We start from the raw sequence: 18,692 nt of genomic DNA, 5'->3' as shown, positions 1-18,692 counted from the left end.
ACTAATGGGACTATCTCTGGGACCGCAGGTTAGGGGATGTCTTCTGCTAAGTTTCTGCTGGGTGTAAGCAAATAGTGACAGACTTGCAGGGATTTTGGATTCTGTTCTCCAGAGGCCTTCCTGGGGGAAGAGACTGATCCTCAGGCTGCCCAATATCCCAGGAACTCGTCATACTGTTCCTTCCAATATGCAAGTGCAGCCCTCTTGGGGAAAATTATCTAAAGCTTCTTGTGCCATTTGGTTAATAAAAGTGTTTCCATCTTGACAAGAAAGTTCTTTCCAGCTTCATTGGTCTGTATTTGGTTCAAGTGAAGGGATATGTACATTTTTTCCCTCTGCTAATGGGACACTGCTGTAAGATCATGCCCCCAGGCTGCACTTTAATAAATGGTACAGTTTTCAAAAGCAATGTGTAGACTACTTCCATGCTTCCCCTCTCCCCCTGTTTTAGTGCAGGCACCAAAAGAAAACATGGTTTTACTTGCATTAAACTTGCTTATGCACAGGGACCACAGTGTCTTTGCTGCTGCCAGCTGCATCATAACCTACAGTGAATTAGAAGAATGTCATGAGTACTTGCACAAAAAAATTTCCAGGTGGAAACTAAAACTCTASAGAACTGTAGTAGCCATCACATATGACATTTTTATTTAAATTAAAAAACCCCACAAAATATTTACATACTTTGAAAAATCCTAAGGATCACAGGTGATGCATTTGCTACCTTGTGTGATTATAAGTATGTATCAAACAACCTGAGTCCAAGTATGTTCAACCTGAGATGTGACTACAAGACATACCACTTTTATGAAGCATATCCAGGTTGCATTCCCAAAAATACTTGCCCTGTGCCTAACCTCCCTTCTTCTTTGCAGTTTTTTTGTCAGTTCTATTTTTCAAGCTAACAGAGGTGTATGGYGACTGATACTGAAGTATCTTCATTTCAGCCACACACCCCTCCACACCTCAGGGCTCTTCCCTCTTGCTGCCAGTTSCCCATCAAGATAGACCTGATTGCCCCCCATACCCCTTGATGATCTCTGCTGACCAACCACCCATTCCACAGCCTGAGGCCTCCCTGGGAACAACACTCAGCATGGCTCAGCTGCAGGAGGCAGGGCTGGAAAGCAAATCACTAAAGCAAAATGCTATTGCTGCTTAGAAAAAAACACTGAGAAGGCAGGCCCTGTGCCCACCGGGCCTCTGGAAGCACAAGGCAGGCTCTGCATAAAGTCTGCTGCTGCTAAGATAAAAAAATATTGTAAAAGAGAGGGCAAACACTACTACTCCCTACAGGTACTGGCAGAGCTGCCAGGCACCTCACACTACTATTACTGCTGTGCTAGTCTACAAAAGCCTATCTATGAAGCTCTGCCATCCCTTTCACAGCTGTATCTCAGAAGTTAAAAGCAAATCAAATAAAKGATCTTCATACATCAAGGAAAATCTTCAGGAATCCACATTCTCCACACAGGGCTGGAGAGCTCACTCACGTAGCTAGAGGGAGAGAAACAGAAGAGGCATTATTAACAGCAGCACAGTTCCCCCACCACAAGCCGTGCCCTGTGCCTGCCCACCCACCCCGTCCACGAGGCCGGCTGCTCCAGCGCGGCGAACTGCGTGTCAATACTGCCACCTGCCGTATGTCCTTCCTGTGCCAGTAGCAGGGACACATCCCAATGGAACAATGTGGGACAGCCCCTGGTGCCCAGCTTTAGCCTTCTCCCTGCCCTTGGTGCTGTGAGCCAGCTAGGGCAGTAGTAAGGGCCAGTCTCACATGAGTGACCCATTTCTGGGATAACTCAGCATCCTGGAGGTAAACTGAGTGAAGGAAAGGGCAGTGCTGAGTGACATGGCACAGTGACACCATGACCAGGGTGCTAGGGGAGGTAAAGCAACAGCGTGAGCTGGGCCCCTCTGCAGATTGCTGCCAACTCTCCACGGCAAGGCTGCACTGCAGGAATATCCCACAGGCCTGCAGCACAGCACAAGTGCATCACCACTGCTTCACAGGGTGGCAGGATCACAGCCCTGCTCACTCAGATCTCATTCTTGAGGATCACTAAGTCTTAACACCAGAGTGTGCATCCTCTCCCCTCCCCAGACTCGTTAGTTACTGAAGCCAGAGCCAAATGCCTTGACCTCTAGCCTGGCTTGCCCGTGAGCTGCACAGCCTCCCCTGTGCTCATGCTCCAACAGAAAATAAGAACGGATTTGCTATTTTCTCRTTGTTCCTTTGCTAGCGTTAATTCTCAGGGGCAATTTCTTTCCCTTTCCAGTTCTCCCAGGCTCTGGGGATTTGAGAAAGACAGGAGCACAGGTCTCAGAGTGAAGACATTGAGGAAACACAGCCATCAGAGCTCAGGTCAAGTTATCCATCCCTGAGGAAATGATTACCCAGAGTCTTATTGGCACAGCTCCCTGAGGAGACTGCAGGGAGGAGAGAAGCAGTCCCAGCTCTCTCTGCCCTACAGAACAAATGCACTCTGTTCATGGGCTGCTGTGAGAGGGGGGGCAAGCAAAAGCTGWGATATGTCCCCCTCAAACACATATCTTCAGAGCCCTTCAGGGACCAATATTCCTTTCTGGCCTAACCTCCAGGGCACTACATGGAAACCAGAAGGCCACAGGCTAGGCCAACCCTCTGGGGATAACCCAGCACAGCTAAAAAGTTGCCTGTGACTCCCAGAGAGCTGTCTGATAGCACTCACCATTTCAGCAACGTAGTTGTGGAGCTGTTGGTTCATGTAGTTCACAGTGGTGTTAAAGACACGGTGTAGAAGGGAGGGCACTGTATTCACAATTTTCTTAGTCAACACCATTGCTAGCACTAACATGGCCTTCTCCTGTTCCATGTCTGAGGGAATGGATCTTGTAAGCTCTCTCACTACCCTGGACATGTGCCTGGTTATCTCCTGTATGGAAGGAAGAGAGGGATCTCAGTACAACACCTGTGGCAGAAAGGGGTCTCAACACAACCTGCCAGGCCTGTGCTAGTACTGTCTCGGGTTACACAGAAGGTGTAACCAAAAGTATCTATTCTACTACCATCTGCATAAGATAGATGGGCTAGTGCTCTTTATCTCTCTGTGACTCGGAGAGAGCCCTGGTATCACYCTGGTATCTCTCACAGAGCCCTGGTAACACTCTCCAGGGAAGCAGCAGCCACTCTGTGGGAGGCCATTCTGCTAAGGGACCATCAAGGTCTCCTGGGATGACCCCTAGAATTAAATCATCCCCCTGTGAGATGCCCCACCCCTGAGAGGAGGAACCRAACATTCCTACCTGCATATAATCTGAGGCTTGGAATGCCTCAGGGGCACTACCACTGGATTCCCAGAGGACAAGAGCTCGAGAACCACCACTGGACCTCCAGAGACAGACCAGACATTTCTACAGGATCACTGCTTCAACAAGACCACATTCATCACTCCAACGTAGCTGTAGTCACCATTTAATTGGACTACTATCACCACCCTGACCAACAGAGTGGCAGGTTGTACTCTGACGTTTGCCAGTTTAAGCAGCTGTTTTTGTACTATTGTCTTGATTTTAATTTTCCTATTAAATTGTAGTTCTGACTTAGAATCTCTTGCAACATATTTTTGTGGTGTTAATTTCTCTGCTGGTTTCCTTCCAAACCAGCACAGTAACTGATGTGCTTGTTCTAACACTCCACAGGATGCTGCTCCCCTTCCTCCCAGCCATGGCAGCCAGCCTGTTACATAAAACAAACAAATCCGAAAAAGCTATGGCACTTGATAGAGATGTGGGTCTAACCCTTAGAKGTCCTTCTTTTTTAATACAAGAGAYCTCAAACTCTACTTTTCTTGCACAGCAGCAAGACACATTAGATGCTGGGCCAACTGCACCCAGAAAGAGATCACCTACAGARGTCACCCCAGCAGGTCACCCAGCCAGGCCAAAACCCACTGCTATGAACACATAGCACCAGCAAAGGGTCTTGTGACTTGCTGTCTCTTCTGTGCTCAGTAACATGCACAAGTTTAGCTCCTGTCACTAACCTGCTCAATTTTTGCCCTGGTGACTTGCCACCAAAGTCCAAAGATCCTAAGTACTAACACTAAGCCTTACCCACACAGTTCATTTTCCAAGATTAGCCATTGGGCCATCAAAAGGATAAAACGCCTCTGAAAGTCAGTCCTTTTCCACAACCACCTTTTCACCATCTGCAGAAAGGAGATGAGCCCAAGGAACCCAATTTACAATTAACTTCTGCCACAGGCCACAGAATCACCTCTAACAATCTTCAAAGGTAAGCGTTCTGGTTGAATTTTAAGATGTCTTCAAAGTCACAGCAGGAAGGTTGCAGAACATTTAAAAGAGGAACTGCTCATCCCATTGGTTTTCACTCACCTCTCTAGACAAACTCTCATTTAGAAAGTGCTGCACTAGGTCATTTACTACTCTTCCTTGAATTTCTTTATCAAGCTGGTCTCCAATCTCAGCGAGCTGAGCTGCAATGATGCGGATAACATCTTCATTTGTTGGAACCAACCCTGCAACACAAAGAGCAGAATTTAGTTCGCAGGCTGTAGTCAGACCAGGTTCAGTGCAGGTGAGCTGATCCACAGCATTTTGCTAATGTCCATTAGCAACCTCCTTCCCATCCYAACCACAGTATATTCATGACAGGACTTGTCTCAAAGTGCCATCTAAAATACAGCCTCGCATACAACAGTTTGAGTTGGAAGGGACCTTGAAAGCCATCTAATCCAAACTCCCTGCAATAAGCAGGGACAACTGCAACTAGACTGGATTGCTCAGAGCCCCAGCCAACATGACCATGAATATTTCCAGGGATAGMGCATCCATTACCTCTTTGGGCAACTTGTGCCATTGTTTCACCACCTTCATTGTCAAAATGTTCCTTCCATCTATTTTGTCCTTTTTCAGTTTAGAATCTTACACTTTGTCCAACGTCCATTTGGCAAAGCTTCCCATGAWCAATTTTGGCACGAGACCTGAGATTTGTATGAGAGAGGGCCATTTACTGTAGCAGTTCCTCCTCACCCTGTTTCAGTTTAGGTCAATGTGTCAGCTGACACACTCTGGGCAAGGGGCAGTTGCCATCCTGCAGATGGCTAGTGAAGCAGTAACAGGACCAAAAGCCATTTAAGAAAGTTTCCACCACACTGGCAGAGCAAAAGGGGATTCACCCAGGATTAAACTTGAGTTTTTCCAAGATCTTAGCCCAAGTACTGATACTGCCCAAAGAGCAGAGTGAGGCCTTACTTAACTGCTTAGTATCACACTCTTTGAGGGCAGCTACCACCAATACCAACTTCATGCCCTTGTTTGATGTGCTGCAGACAAAACCCCAGTGGCAGGTGCACTAGAAATCCCAGGAGAGATAAAGCACTAAGCACCAGTTACCTTAACCTAAGTGTTAAACTCCCAACCAACATCACTACCAACAGCCACACAGTGAAGTTTCTCAGCAGAGAAAACATTACCCCTCTGAAATAGGCAAGAGCATAAATGGAAAATGAGGAAAGAAAAACATCATGTTGAGAGAGACATATAGGATGGAGAAAAGCCTGCTCACCTAGCTCTCCATTCTGAAAGTGGCCGCTCCGATTGCCATCAGTCTGAAGCTCATCGTCATCATTTTCTTGGCACAACAGAATCTGCTGGCTTTGCAGGGAATGCAGCTGGTCTCTGAACTTACAGTCAGAGGATGCCTCCAGGAAGGTGAACAGCAGTGCATGCTCCATCTGGAGAGATCCATCCATCTGAAACATAAGGAAATCACTGTTATGCCCATGCCTAGAAAATGTCCCTCTCAAAGCACCTACACATGTGCTGTTTTCCAACCCCGAATACTCTCTGTGGCCTCCTTTGGGCACCCTGAACAGCATCAGCCAAGGGCTCCATGAGCCTTCAGCAAATGCAGACTGACTCCTGGATGTGCACCCACATAGTACTGTCCCACAGTGAATGACAAAAGGTTCTGCTCTTACAAAGTGATGGTGGATCAACCAGCTCTCCTTCTCCTCACATTTCCAGCTGTTGCAATGGCAGCAACCCTGGTCAGAGCTCCTCTTTTGAAACAGCTGCATATTCAGCAAAAAMCATCCATTTCCCTTACTTAGACATCTGTGTTTAGAAGGGTTTTACCGATGTATTTGGGAATTGGGCATTCTATTTACTAGAATGTATAAAGAAGGCAGCAGCTCCCCACATGAATGTAATCAGAGCAGAGCAGTAACAAGGTGGGAAACAGAGATAAGAGCATAAGCCTCCAAAAACCTCCAAGGTTCACATTTCTTCCCCCTCTTCAAAGGAACCTCAACCAGCTCCATGACAAACTTGTTCAGCTCCTCACAGAGAGCCAAGCAGCTGCTCACAAGAAAAGTGACATGAGATGGCAGATCACTGTGAGCCCCAGTGGCATATTCACCCCCAGTAAATGAGCACGTGCTGTCTCCATGGCCACACAACCTGCAGCCTCAAAGCAAGGCACCACAGAGTGCCCAAATTAAATAGGTTGAGGAGATCCATAAGGCAGGCAGGCTGATGGGAGCAAGAGGSCCCACTGGAATACCAGGTCTCATAACCAGCTAAGCCCTCCAGAAAACCAGGAGACTCTCCACTGATCTTCTCCACTGATTTTAGCTAAACAGCAAAGAGAGCAGAATGTGGTATAACCACAGAAATAAAGTGAGAAAGAAAATCCTGACTCTGGTATGCAGATAGTCTGTCTGTAAGAAAATATTTAGGTTTAACTTTATCTAGGGAGAAAAAAATAGTTAAAGAAGAATGGTTTGTTATGCCAATGATATGAAACCATGATGAACTTGCTAACTGAAAGGGAGTTTTGGGGAGTGGAACCTTGCAAGGCCATCTAATAGCCATGTCTCCCCTGTCAGACAAAAAAAAGGAACAAAGCCGACAAAAGGCAGAGTTCAAAAACAGAAACAAATGGAAAATAAGGTATATGATCGGTCAGAGATGAACAGGAGGCACATCTTCCATGACCCGAGCATGGATGTTTACAGTCAGTAGTGCAGATCAGCTGGTGACCCAAGCTCACTGGGGAACCAGTGGCAATCACCTTCAACAACCCACTGCACTGTCATTGGGTTTATCACTGATAAATTTTTTATCATATTATGTTCAAAAGGCTTGTGAGAGGGCAGAGTAGASGGTTAGAATTGTGTCTTAATGTGAACTGGGCTGGGGGAGGATGACAGACATTTTAATAATAGTTCAGTGTATAAGATTTAAGTGTGCTAAATAACAGCATCATCATTGTGCTTAACATTGCACAAACCAGTGCAATACATTGATCACAGGGCTGTGCCTATTCATTTATTAAATTTAGCAGCTTCTTGCTTTATCAATAAACATTGTAGTCTCTGATATAGCTACATCTCCAGCCTGCAGCTCCAAGGGAAAGAGATATAACACTAAGGGATAACAAGGAAGCAGCTTGCAACCTAATTGGTTCCACCCATTTCTCTCTGTTCAGAGCAGTACCAGCAATCCTGCAGTTCTGGGAAATTCCAGAAGGACACCAGCCAATACTGAGACTTATCCCCTTCACAGTAGCTCAGAACAAGTGCACCAGAGAACCACTGTACACTGTGGACAGCTGACTCCAGATRTTTGTGACTCTAACCTGTTCCATGATGGATTCAGGGACAGAGCAGCTCGTGTCACCCTCTGCTTCAGACCAGAAGTCTTCGTCCTGTGAAACAGTAAGAAAGAAAAGTATGAAAGTAAAACAAATCCCCATAAATCCTCATCTTGCAGCAGTACTCGTGTCTGGCTGTGTCTCACAGAAAATAACCCTTTTAGTGATGGATATCCCTATTTCTGGAGAGAGCTGACCATCATACACCATCAGTCATGAAAAAGGGCTGAGAGAACCACACCTGTCTCAGTAAGAAGGATCCTGTTCATGTGAATGAGTGGCACAAAACTCCTTCCTGCCACAGACATGTGCCAGACAGTGGAGTGACATAACCTACAAATGGGGCTTTAAAGCCAAGAGCTGGTGTTGGGGAAGGAAGGGATAATCCTCCATGGTGCCAGAGGTCGGAATGGAGAGCAGGGCTATCAGAGAGGAACTCCTGAGCACCTTCTGAGAGCAGGTGAGCTGCATGCACAGCAGCATCTGCTGAAGTGAAACACCAGCTGACATTGCTACACATCTGCAGGGCCTCGAGGGTGCCTCCCCCCACCCTCCATGCAAGAGATCCACATGCATACTAAGGCTCATTTCAATACTTTCCAAACAATATCTGTGATGGGTGAAGGTTGGATCAAGTGCTAACAAAGACTTCCAGTCACACAAGTGCAACTCTGCTGAGCTTCCAGGGAGGCCAGCTTGGAAGGAGAACTAGGACAGATGCCACCAGCTCCTGTGTTCCCATCCTGCGTGCTCAGGGCTGACAGCCCAGCCTGTCTTGTGGCTGGGTAGTGCTCAAGAGAAGAGGTACAMAGGGAGGGCAGAGCATGGGGCACAGGGGAGCCTCCCTCCCTCCCTAACAAAGGGGAGATGTAGGAGCACAGTGCTCCCTCCTCATTCTGCCAGGAGCAGCTGACAGGTGGGTCAGAACCTTCTTAGACATAACATAGAAGTGCTGCACATAGAAGTGTCTGGTTCAACCCCTGAGGAGCAGGACTTGGCTGAAAGTGGGCACTACCTCCCCACCAAGTCTCCTTGACCCAGGGCAATAACCTGGTTGTTACAMAGGCACCTTCTAAACAAAAATGGGCTGCAAGCACTAAGGAACCCAAACAAAAGGCCTTCTAACCATCAAAGACCTGGGCTAGTGATAAATGACCCTGTTTCACAGTAACAACCCCTCACACCTGTGTTTTAAATAACTAAGTATCTTGGTGGGATAGAGGCAGGAAGTGAAAACAGAAGTAAATTCAACTCTGAAGCAGACCACAACCATATTTCAAGGGACACCAATCTCCCAACTTCTCAAAGGCTCTCAGAAGACCAAAACACAATCTCAAATATGTCTGAAACACACAACAGCCCACACTGAGGCTTAAGGAAGCCTCTTAACCATGAGCTCTTCTTTCCATGGAATTATGTCAGACTAGCAGTTACAACACAGACTTAGCCTTTGCTGCTTTGCATTTTCCTCTGTTCCATTCAAATCCCTATTGYTGCTACTCACCTTTACCCTAAGGAGTGTTCTGGCTGGAGAGAGTCCTCTGTCCTGTTCTCTGGGACTCAACAGAGCTCTGAAAGAGGTCAGGTTGATTTTTCTTCTGGGCTTGACTTTGCTGGAAGAGAGTTAATTCAGATTTGGGAACTTGAAACAGAACCCTGAGATTAAGAGGAAAGTGGGCATTTAGCATAAAGTCTGTGGCAGGATTTTGGCTTTGTGCAAACTCCTCAGAGCTGTCCACACCAGCAATATTTTTGTAGGTTAGGTAAAGACTCGGCTTCCACATATTCTGGTTTTAAAGAAAACATTTCTCTTCAGAGTAATTCAGACCAAACCCCAGGTGTTTGTGACTAATGAACAGTGAATGTCCTCTGCTATTAAGTCCTGAAGATGCAACACAACTTCCTAAAGCATAGGCTTAGAGCACAGGAAGCCTGAAGTAGAACCGAGCCTCCACTGCCCACATCCCCATTGGTTTGGAATACCACATTCATCACAGCAATCTCCCCAGGCTCTCTCAGTACTGCCTTCCCAACCCAGCTCTAGCCAGTGCCTAAAGCTCCATGTGGGACCACAGCAGTATTCACAGCTGGTTGGACAAAGCCACAATGGCTGATTTGCGCTGGGAACAGCCAGCTAACTTTATCAGGTAAGTATAGGCAGAACAGATCTGCCCATCCTCTGAGGGACAAGGAGTTTCACCACACTATGTTCACACCACAGTACATTCCCAGAGGGACAGATGCTCTCCCACAGTTCTGRCAGAAGTGATGCCACACAAGCCACTGCATACAGATGGCCAGATGTGCTGGTGAGACTGACTGACAAGCACCAAAGAGATTTCATACTCACCAAAACATTACAACAAAAGCAGTTCCCCCCAAACCCAGCCCAACTGTGCTTGGATGACCTACTTTTTCCTCACTGATGAGAACTCCTGTAAATTGTTGGAGCCAGAATTCAGCACAGACAGAGGATGATAAATAAAATATGATCCCGTGGAGGGATCAATGTAATCTTTCTGACAGTAAGAGRATGGAATGGAAATCAAAGTCAAGACACTATTTTGGGGGTATTTACCACCTGCCACACCTTTCTAAGGAAAGCTCAGAATGTGGCTTTAAAACACAGATCTTCTAATTTTTTTTTGTCACACTATTTCAGACTGTCAGGAAACCCATTAGTTCCAGCCTGCACACTCATGAAAGAGGCAACCAAAAAGAAACACACWATTGTCTTTTTCCAGTCTCTGTTTAAAGGAAGAGGCACATACTGCTCCAGCCCAGCCAGGTACCTGCTGCACTTGAAGATGTCAGTAGCTATGCAGGGAGAAGAGGCCCACAACACATGTGGGTTCTTCCCTTCCCTCAGGGATCATATCAGCTTTATGTAAATTTAGATACYCCTCAGGCAAAGTCACAGAAGTAGAGACATGAAAAAAATCACCCACCACAGTTGCAAACAACACTTTTGTCCACTCCTGCACATGAGCAGAGATAAAACAAACAAAAAAAGAACGACGAAAAGCTCTACCATGTCCCAAAGTACTAATATGGCAAAAATTAAGACAAAGGAGCTTGAACATGATAACTTCACAAACTGATTTTCCTAAATCAAAGATTGACCACCCACGCAGTGAATGCCCCTGAAGGCAATACCTGCCCTCAGCTAATAAAGTTCTGCCTGGGTGGTCAAAAACACACCAGACTAGAGGAAAAAGGATTTCTCTCACACTATAAAACGGTTTCCTACTAATATACAGGGCAAATTATTTTTTATTTTAGTTAACTAGTAATTATGGGAACCTCAAGTTTTACATAACTTTGAATCAATGCAAAGTGCTTGGATAGTCACAAAGTTCCTCCTGAGAAGTCAAATTCCTTAATGGAATCTCAAAAAAAAAAACAAAAAAAACCACCACCAAAAAACTAGCCACACAAAAAAAAAGAAACCAAACAAACTCCAAAAAACCTCCCTAAAGAACAAATTCTAAAAAATATAATCGTGCTGATACTACCTGAAGTTTTTTGTCATTAAGACTTTGGAATCCTGGTAGTTGTAGATTCAGATTAAGACTTTCTGGTGGAGGGAAAAAGGTTACCTTATACTGGGTAAAAAGAATCTCTAGTTGGAGAAGGAGAAAAGATGGACAAAGGGTACAAACACCATCTGCACTCAGATTCAGAGTCAAACTAGATCATTTGCTAAGGTTGCTTTAGGGCTGCTGAAATCTTGGACTGAATTTTTACAGAATACATTTTAATTGAAATACCAATTAATTTTAATAAATTACTCATTTTTCACTCATTAGACAATTGAGCATTATGTGTTAAGAGCTGCCTCCGAGAAATTATTAGATACCTTGATGTGTTCAACAGATAAGACTATAACCAGGTTTTTAGACCTGTTCTTTCTCTCTTTCTTAGAAAAAAAAAAAATGAAGGGGGTATTTTAAGCACAAGTTTAAGACCCTGAAATCAGTTTTATAGRGTCAGTGTAGGGCATGTTCATTCCAACTCAGCATTGTATTGGGATACAGGACTGTGGAAAGGCATATAGTAAGAAACCATAATTACAGTTAGAGAAGCACATCCACCAGCAGCCTGTCAGTGCAGTAGGAAAGACCTCATTCCACCCATGCACAGGAGTTTTCACAAGTGAATTCTGTGGATGCTTCCTCMAAGGCAATTACTGCTCTTTAGATCGGGCTGAATACAGCCTGATGGATGGCACTGACACAGATCCTTCAGGTCYGGTGTCCAACCCTTTGTTTCCCCTCATCCCCAAGTTGAACTATCTTTTAAATCTCACAAGAAACTCACCAGAGGAGCTTTTCCCATCTTCAGTCCACCAGTGAGCGGTGGCAACACTTGAGACAACAGCAGGCAGGGCCAGAACACCCTGACTGCAGGCCTTAAGGAGAGATGGCACTGCAAGTTTGCAGGATGGAAAAGAGGGAGAAGCAGGACTGCAAAACAATTGGCACTCCATGCCTCTTTTCCACACCTCATCTCCTCCCACATCACACGGTGAGGGTGGCAAGGAAGGAAATTCAAAGGTAATTCAAAGGAAAAGCCTCATACACTGTATTACACTGTTTCCACAGCCCTTGCTGATGGCACCAAGCCAGCTTGGGGAAAGAGGAAGCACTGGCCCTTGTGCTGGAGTGACCAGACCGTCCTCTCTGCCAYGCTATTGCCATATACTGTGTATGGAAAGGGCAAGCACTGCAAGTATGCTCTTGAACTTCTCAGGTGGGGAGCTACACATGCAAACAGTGCAGCTGCAAAGCATGCAAGGTGTCACCTGCACTAAACCCAGCATGGGGTTCTGCTGTGGTCCAGGCACTGCAGGCCTGTCAGCAGCAGCTCCCTGCAGGGCAACAAGAATGGGCCAGGAGCATGTGGTTACCTGCTGTGGAGAATCCCCAGTAGCTCTCATGGATACCATAATAGCAGTAGGCCCCAGAACCCCTGTAGCAGCAGGGCTAAGCCACCCTACAAGCACCTGAGCTACATCTTCAAGACAGCTCAGAAAAGAAGCCACCCCATATACCATATCTCTGTTTACYATGACTTCCCCTCAGATTCTTCACCTCTCCTCACAGCTCAGCCTTGGGAGTTACTGTTCWGAACTTAGGAGACACTGCCTGGTTAGGAAAACACTCTGCAGCAGCAAAGCCACAAGCCTGTAGGACTGACTTTTAAAAATGTGTCTGGATTCCGAGACGAGACACTGGGTACAAACACCCAGGCAGCGATGTTATCAGTCAATGGACCTATTGTGTGAGCTGTCAAGATGTTTATCTTTATGTCTCGSGTTTGAGTTAGGAGCAATTAAATCTCCGAAGCAGAAACTGCAATAAAGTGTCAGTCTCAGTGTCAGTCATTGAGAAGTTAAAAGCTTCCAACCCGTGCATTGCTTTCCCTGTCTTGCAGCTGAAAGGTAAGAAGTTTAGGTGTGGCAGTCAGGATGACATCATTATTGGAAGAAATAAAACAGTGCCTATTTGTCCCTTCCGGGACCTGGTGGCACTAACCTGTCTTGTAAGCAAACTACAGAGCAAGGCATCATTTTACAGGCAGAGTAACAAAGTACTAGATACATCAATATTTTTAATTCACATAACAAGCCGTAACCACTCAATTTCACTGTCTCCATGAGAACTTGCCACAGGCACAACTACTTTACATAACCAGTCACTACTGGAAAACTAAGAGAAACAACAAAACAAATTTATTAAGTTACTTACTTAAGGATATTTTATGCCATTGTTTTCTGCAGCACTTCAAGTCATGAGAGTGTAAGCAAACACTTCATAGAGCCCAAAGTCACCAAAGAAAGCCCCATCACTCCACAGTGCTCCACTTCTAGCCCATAAACCCACTGCTAGCCCATAAACCAGCCCATAAACAGTCCAAGGAAGATGTCTTGTTGGTGTGCAAAACAGTGCTGAGATGACTAAATAGGTTGTTACCATTACCACAGAAAACTTGTCACCATCACTCCTTACTCTGCGAAGGATTTGCCTTTGTCTGTAACAGTGTTTAGAACACCCCAAGATTTTGCCTCATTTGAACTCAACGCACTCCTAAATTTGCCTCAAGGCTTTAGAAAGAGAAGCAGAATGGCAGGAGAACAGAGACATTGCAATGTWTAGGCCAGGTGAAAGATAGGCTCAACAAGACCCTCTGGGCGTGTATRGATGCACATACACATACAGCTCTGAAAACAAAGAGATGGTTTGGTACATCTGGTTAATACCAAAGCTACTGGCTTGGAGAATCTCAGGACTTTCCCCACCACAGGGAACACTGCTTCCAAACAACACCTATATCCTATCCCTTTGCCTCCAAGGGAGGACACAGCATCACRAGTTCATTTTGGAAGTGGCAAAACCCGTAAGCCATGAGCAGAATACATGGAGATGCCAGCAACTCAGTGCCCCAGTGCAGGATCCATCTCCTCCCCCTGCCACTTGCACTTTATTTGCTTGGCTCTTAGGAAAGATGTCTCGTTTATCAGGAATCATGACACTACTTCAAATCCAACCAGGACAACCTCTCCCTGATACTAAACRGGACAGCTTATTGCTTGAGCTTTTGCTTTTCTTCCTTTCAGCTTCAGATTGCATCCTTCTTTAGGATGCAAATAATGCCACTACCAATCACACAACAAGGGGAAACAAAAACTACCACCAACACAAAGCAGTTTACTCCTAATACCTTTGATGCAAAAATACACTGAAACATGTTGAATGTTTCTACTACTACTACTGCCATAGCTGGGGCATTTTTAACTTTGCTTCTTTATGGTGCTTCAGTACACAGTAAACATCTCAGCCTGGACACCATGCATGTTCAGCTGTTTRTTCTGACTTAGAAATACATGACACACTTTGTTTAAAGGCAGTTTATCTTCCCCTTTGGAAGAAAAACTTCATTAGAGACAATTCTAAAAAGAAGGTGTCAGTTGGCCTTTTTGACAGAAATTTATTKAACTTCCTGAAGGTCTTTTGCCATTTCATGATGACATGAATTGCTGTAATCTTCTGGTTATCAAGGCASTACTTTGACTTCTTAGGCAGAAAAACATCGAAATCCCTCATCAACCAACTCTTCTCATTTGCCTCAAAATGCTCTGGTACCCAGCCCCCACACAGCACATGAATGAGTAAGGAGGAACACTGCCATATTACAAATTCTCTTAAAAAAMAGGTAGGCAGGAACTTTTCATCAGTGTGGTTTCTATATCAGATCAGTGACAGAGGCAGCATGACAACACTGTTTATTCTTCAGAAGTCACCCTACAGAAACAGCCAAGCAGCTGAGTTAGCAGGAAGCCTGCAGCTCTAACTGCCCCAAAGCCTGCAGCTGGGATTTGAGTTCATTCAACTACAGCTGGACACAAACAGAATTGCCACATATCCATGTTTTGGGCATAGCCRTGCCTAAGAGCAGGGGCAGGACATGGAACTTGGCTATCAGAGTGCAGGCAGTTTTTGGATCTGGCACTGAGCAGGGYTTTTCCCCCCTGGTGCTGAGCAAAGGAACTCTAGCCAGGTAAATTCACCCTGCACTTCTCAGTAATGTTAGGAAAATAMTTCTACATTTTCTCAGTACCTGGCTGGAGGGAGTAGAGGAAAACCTGATGAAAAAGCACCATCACCACTATCACTCAAGACTGCTGGGCTTTTCAGGATTAGCTTCCTGTTCAAAATCTGACTTTCAGCCCAGCAGCTGCAACAGACCCCTGCTATAACAGCACAGGGCACATGCAAGCAGTTCTTATGTTTGCCTCTTGGAAGGGATGGAAAACCAGGGATGACTGAGGAATSAGAGTTCCAGTGTTTTGACATTACCAAGCAAGGACAAACAAACAGAGCAGGTAGCATTGCGACAAACTCCAGCCATCACTGGTGATGTGCAAGTGACAGTGCCCAACCAGAGAAATGCAAGATTTTCTTCTGCATTTAGAGAATGCCCCAGCTGGGCCATGGGCATTGGACCCTTGCACTCTGGAAAAGCTGCTTTTACACTGGAGCAGCAACAAACTGCTCAGTTCCTGCAGCAGAGACAGTCTCAACACTTAGCAGTAGAGCTCTGACAGGTGCAGGTGCCATTTGGACAGGCTCTGCCAGCCATAAAACCCCAGAAAGTGGGACCTGATACAAGAACTGCCATGCCACCTACAGGACAAGCAAATCCTCCTAGTTTTAACACGTACTTCTGTTACATGTCAGCATGAGCAGGAAACACCCGAGTCAGAAAATAAGGAACCTTATTTTGCAACTTCGATGCATTTCACTGCTGATACCAACAGTAAAGAGGAATGTAAATCTCTCTTTCCTTTGCCTGACTGGCAAGTCAGATAAGCAAAGCAAGAAACTGATAGGAAGTAATGAAAAAAAAATTTCAAAAAGACAGCTGTATGGACACAAGTGGTCAGTAACAGCATTCTGCCTTTGGTTTTTTAAGGCCATATGAGGAGACAAGAACTGCCTTTCCAGACTGGTAAGCATCAGAAATACCTGCACTGCTTTCTGGAACAAACAGAAGCTGTAAAGATGCTGCAGTGTGAAGCTTAAATACTGCATCAGAGTAGGTCACCAGAGATTACACATGCAAAGAACAACACTTCAGCATTTTGGGAGCTCCCTGCTTAAGTAAAACAAGAGTGCTGATGCAACAGCCAGGATGGCATTCAAAGAGCTACTAAGCAACAGCTCAAATGCACTTGGGCAATTTATTCTCKAAGAAATTCTTACACTGGAACTCCCTTGGAATGACTTCAGGTGGAGCCTGCTCACCCTCTCAGACTATGAACATTCATCATAAAAAGACTCGAAGCATTTCTAGAAGGAGTACAAAGACAAATCTTTGCAGCTGCACCCTCATGTGCTCTGAGAGCATCTACAACCCTGTGCCAATATTTGAGAGCTTTTCCAAAGCATGAAAGTATGAATTTTAAATGGGCTCTCCTCCTTCTAAACATCAAGTGTATCAGAGATACAATGTCTGTAGTGTATCAGAGGTCTCTTATGCTCCTCACTTTTATGAAACAACTGTGCACTAGCACAGCCAGCCACAGACGATCCCCAGAAGGAAAGTCTGACACCAATCCTTTGATTCACTTATCCCACTGTGTTGCACTGCAACCTCCATTCCCATCACAACAGTAAAACTGATGAAGCCAGRAAAAAAAAAAAAAGAGAGAAATCAAGATAATCTTGAAGCAATCAATTATGATAGGAACCCAGAAATCCTCAAGAAACTTAAAGAGAAAGTTGTGCCTAAACCAGGCAGCCAAAAATGATGGTAACCCAAAGCAGCATTCATAATCCTGATCAAAGCCTTTTGACAGCAGCAYCTCATACACTGTGAGCAGAAAGAAAGGATCATCACTTTTGAACACCTTTAACAATGATACAGAGCTAAGAAAATTCTCTCAAAGAAACACTGCAGGAGCCATTTGGAAACTGACAGGAAAATTGCAGATAGTTGCCTCCAGGAGCACACATTTCCTAGTGCCAGGCAAACAGGAGATGCCTCAGCACGCTCAACACCTATGGGCTCTCTTAGCTGTAGCTCTACAAGCACAGTGAAAAAGCGTATTTTTCTCTAAGAGAAAATACATGACTGTGCATGAAACAAAGCAAAACCATTTCACTTTCAGTTTCACCTTAGGAGGAACAGGTTGATGTTGAAACACAGGAAGAGCATATAAACCCAAAATATAGCAACTGCTGATCTAGGTGGATTTGTTATGTTTGGCTGTCAATCTAAAGGTACTACAGGAATTACACTGCACTACCAGAAGCTGCACTGATAAAAGAATGTATTTTCTCCTTTAAAGGAGATGAGGGAATAGCCCAATATGTTTGAGAGACCTGGATATTGCATTCTATAAACGGCAGCAAGAGCACTACAAACTGGCCAAAGGTCAAAGTCACAGCATTTTACCAGGAAATACAGTAGGTTTGCAGATATTTACACAAAAATCCAACATCCATGTGTGCCCTGATTGCACACACAATCCAATTCCCCTGCTCATAATTCAGTGAAGCTGAATAAAAGGTTCTAAGAGTTAAAAGGAAAGTGGGGAGCAAACTACTGAGGCAGGTGGAGTTTAAAGCCACAGTGACACAGTCCTCTCAGGGGAGAAAGAGCAGAATTCTCATAATGCATTAAGGGGCACAGCCCTTTCCTCATGTTTGCCAGCACGGACAGTCCAACCAAAGCCTAACAGGGCCGGGAAGCACCTCTAAGTAGTACCACAGTGGTGCAAATAGACAGGGAAATGAGCAGAGTGGATCAAAAGCAGAAGTTCCTGCCTAAGACAGTGCTAACAATGCTCCCAGCCACGGGGCTACTCAAGAGAAGGTGGCTGGAGGATTCTTGGAGCAGTTGTTGCCAAGAAGGGTGTGAAAGAGACATCAACACAGCCCTACMTCTACAATGAGCAGTTGCTCCAAAAAGGAGCAACTTGGAGGAAGCAATCCCTGCCATCTCATCCAGGTGCAAGGAAGTGCCTAATGCACACCACTGGCAGCTCCAGAGAGTCCTGTTCTCTTCCCAGTATAGAGGGGGTAACAGCAGGATGTCATGACATGGCTCACTACAGACATCTGGTACAAATCAAGGCAATCACAGAAACTTAACAGATTGTATCAAACCTAAAGAATGACATTGGACACTGTGTGACTCAATATTTCTTTCTATATTTTACGCCTCCTTTACCTACATCCTTCCCATCTTGTCCGGGTCAAAACAATCAGACTTGTAAAATCTCTGAGGAAGGGACCACCTATGCACATACTGTAATCATTACTGATAAGCTTTAATTAAGGCTAAATTCAGCTCCCTGCAACCTCCTCCAAACCCAAGAAAAGCCAACCAAAACTAAAAAAGGCTCAAACTTCCAAGAGTTTTGCACCTGTGGCTAAGCCATGAGTTTCACTCACTAATTAGAAATACTTGCATGTATTTGGCTTTGCACAGCACACAGATACACAGGTAATTCCAGCCCCCAAAA

General features: G+C 45.2%; 1 protein-coding gene across 1 annotated transcript in view; it reads right to left on the bottom strand.

Annotated features, from left to right (window-relative positions):
* Positions 1 to 620: 620 nt before the first annotated feature.
* BID (BH3 interacting domain death agonist) overlaps positions 621 to 18,692 on the bottom strand; it is a 21,456-nt gene continuing 3,384 nt past the window's right edge. The window contains exons 2-7 of the mRNA XM_057389992.1: positions 9,165 to 9,273; positions 7,646 to 7,714; positions 5,570 to 5,756; positions 4,378 to 4,520; positions 2,712 to 2,915; positions 621 to 1,497 (exon numbers count right to left, since the gene is read on the bottom strand). Of these exons, the coding sequence (XP_057245975.1) occupies positions 1,486 to 1,497; positions 2,712 to 2,915; positions 4,378 to 4,520; positions 5,570 to 5,756; positions 7,646 to 7,714; positions 9,165 to 9,273 (724 nt within the window). The 3' untranslated portion in view covers positions 621 to 1,485. The remainder of the gene's footprint in view (positions 1,498 to 2,711; positions 2,916 to 4,377; positions 4,521 to 5,569; positions 5,757 to 7,645; positions 7,715 to 9,164; positions 9,274 to 18,692) is intronic.

The sequence above is a fragment of the Malurus melanocephalus genome, unplaced genomic scaffold (genome assembly GCF_030028575.1).
Source record: "Malurus melanocephalus ecotype Western Australia unplaced genomic scaffold, MMel_1.1 scaffold_22, whole genome shotgun sequence".
NCBI lineage: Eukaryota > Metazoa > Chordata > Aves > Passeriformes > Maluridae > Malurus > Malurus melanocephalus.
This window is presented reverse-complemented; position numbering and strand designations above follow the sequence as displayed.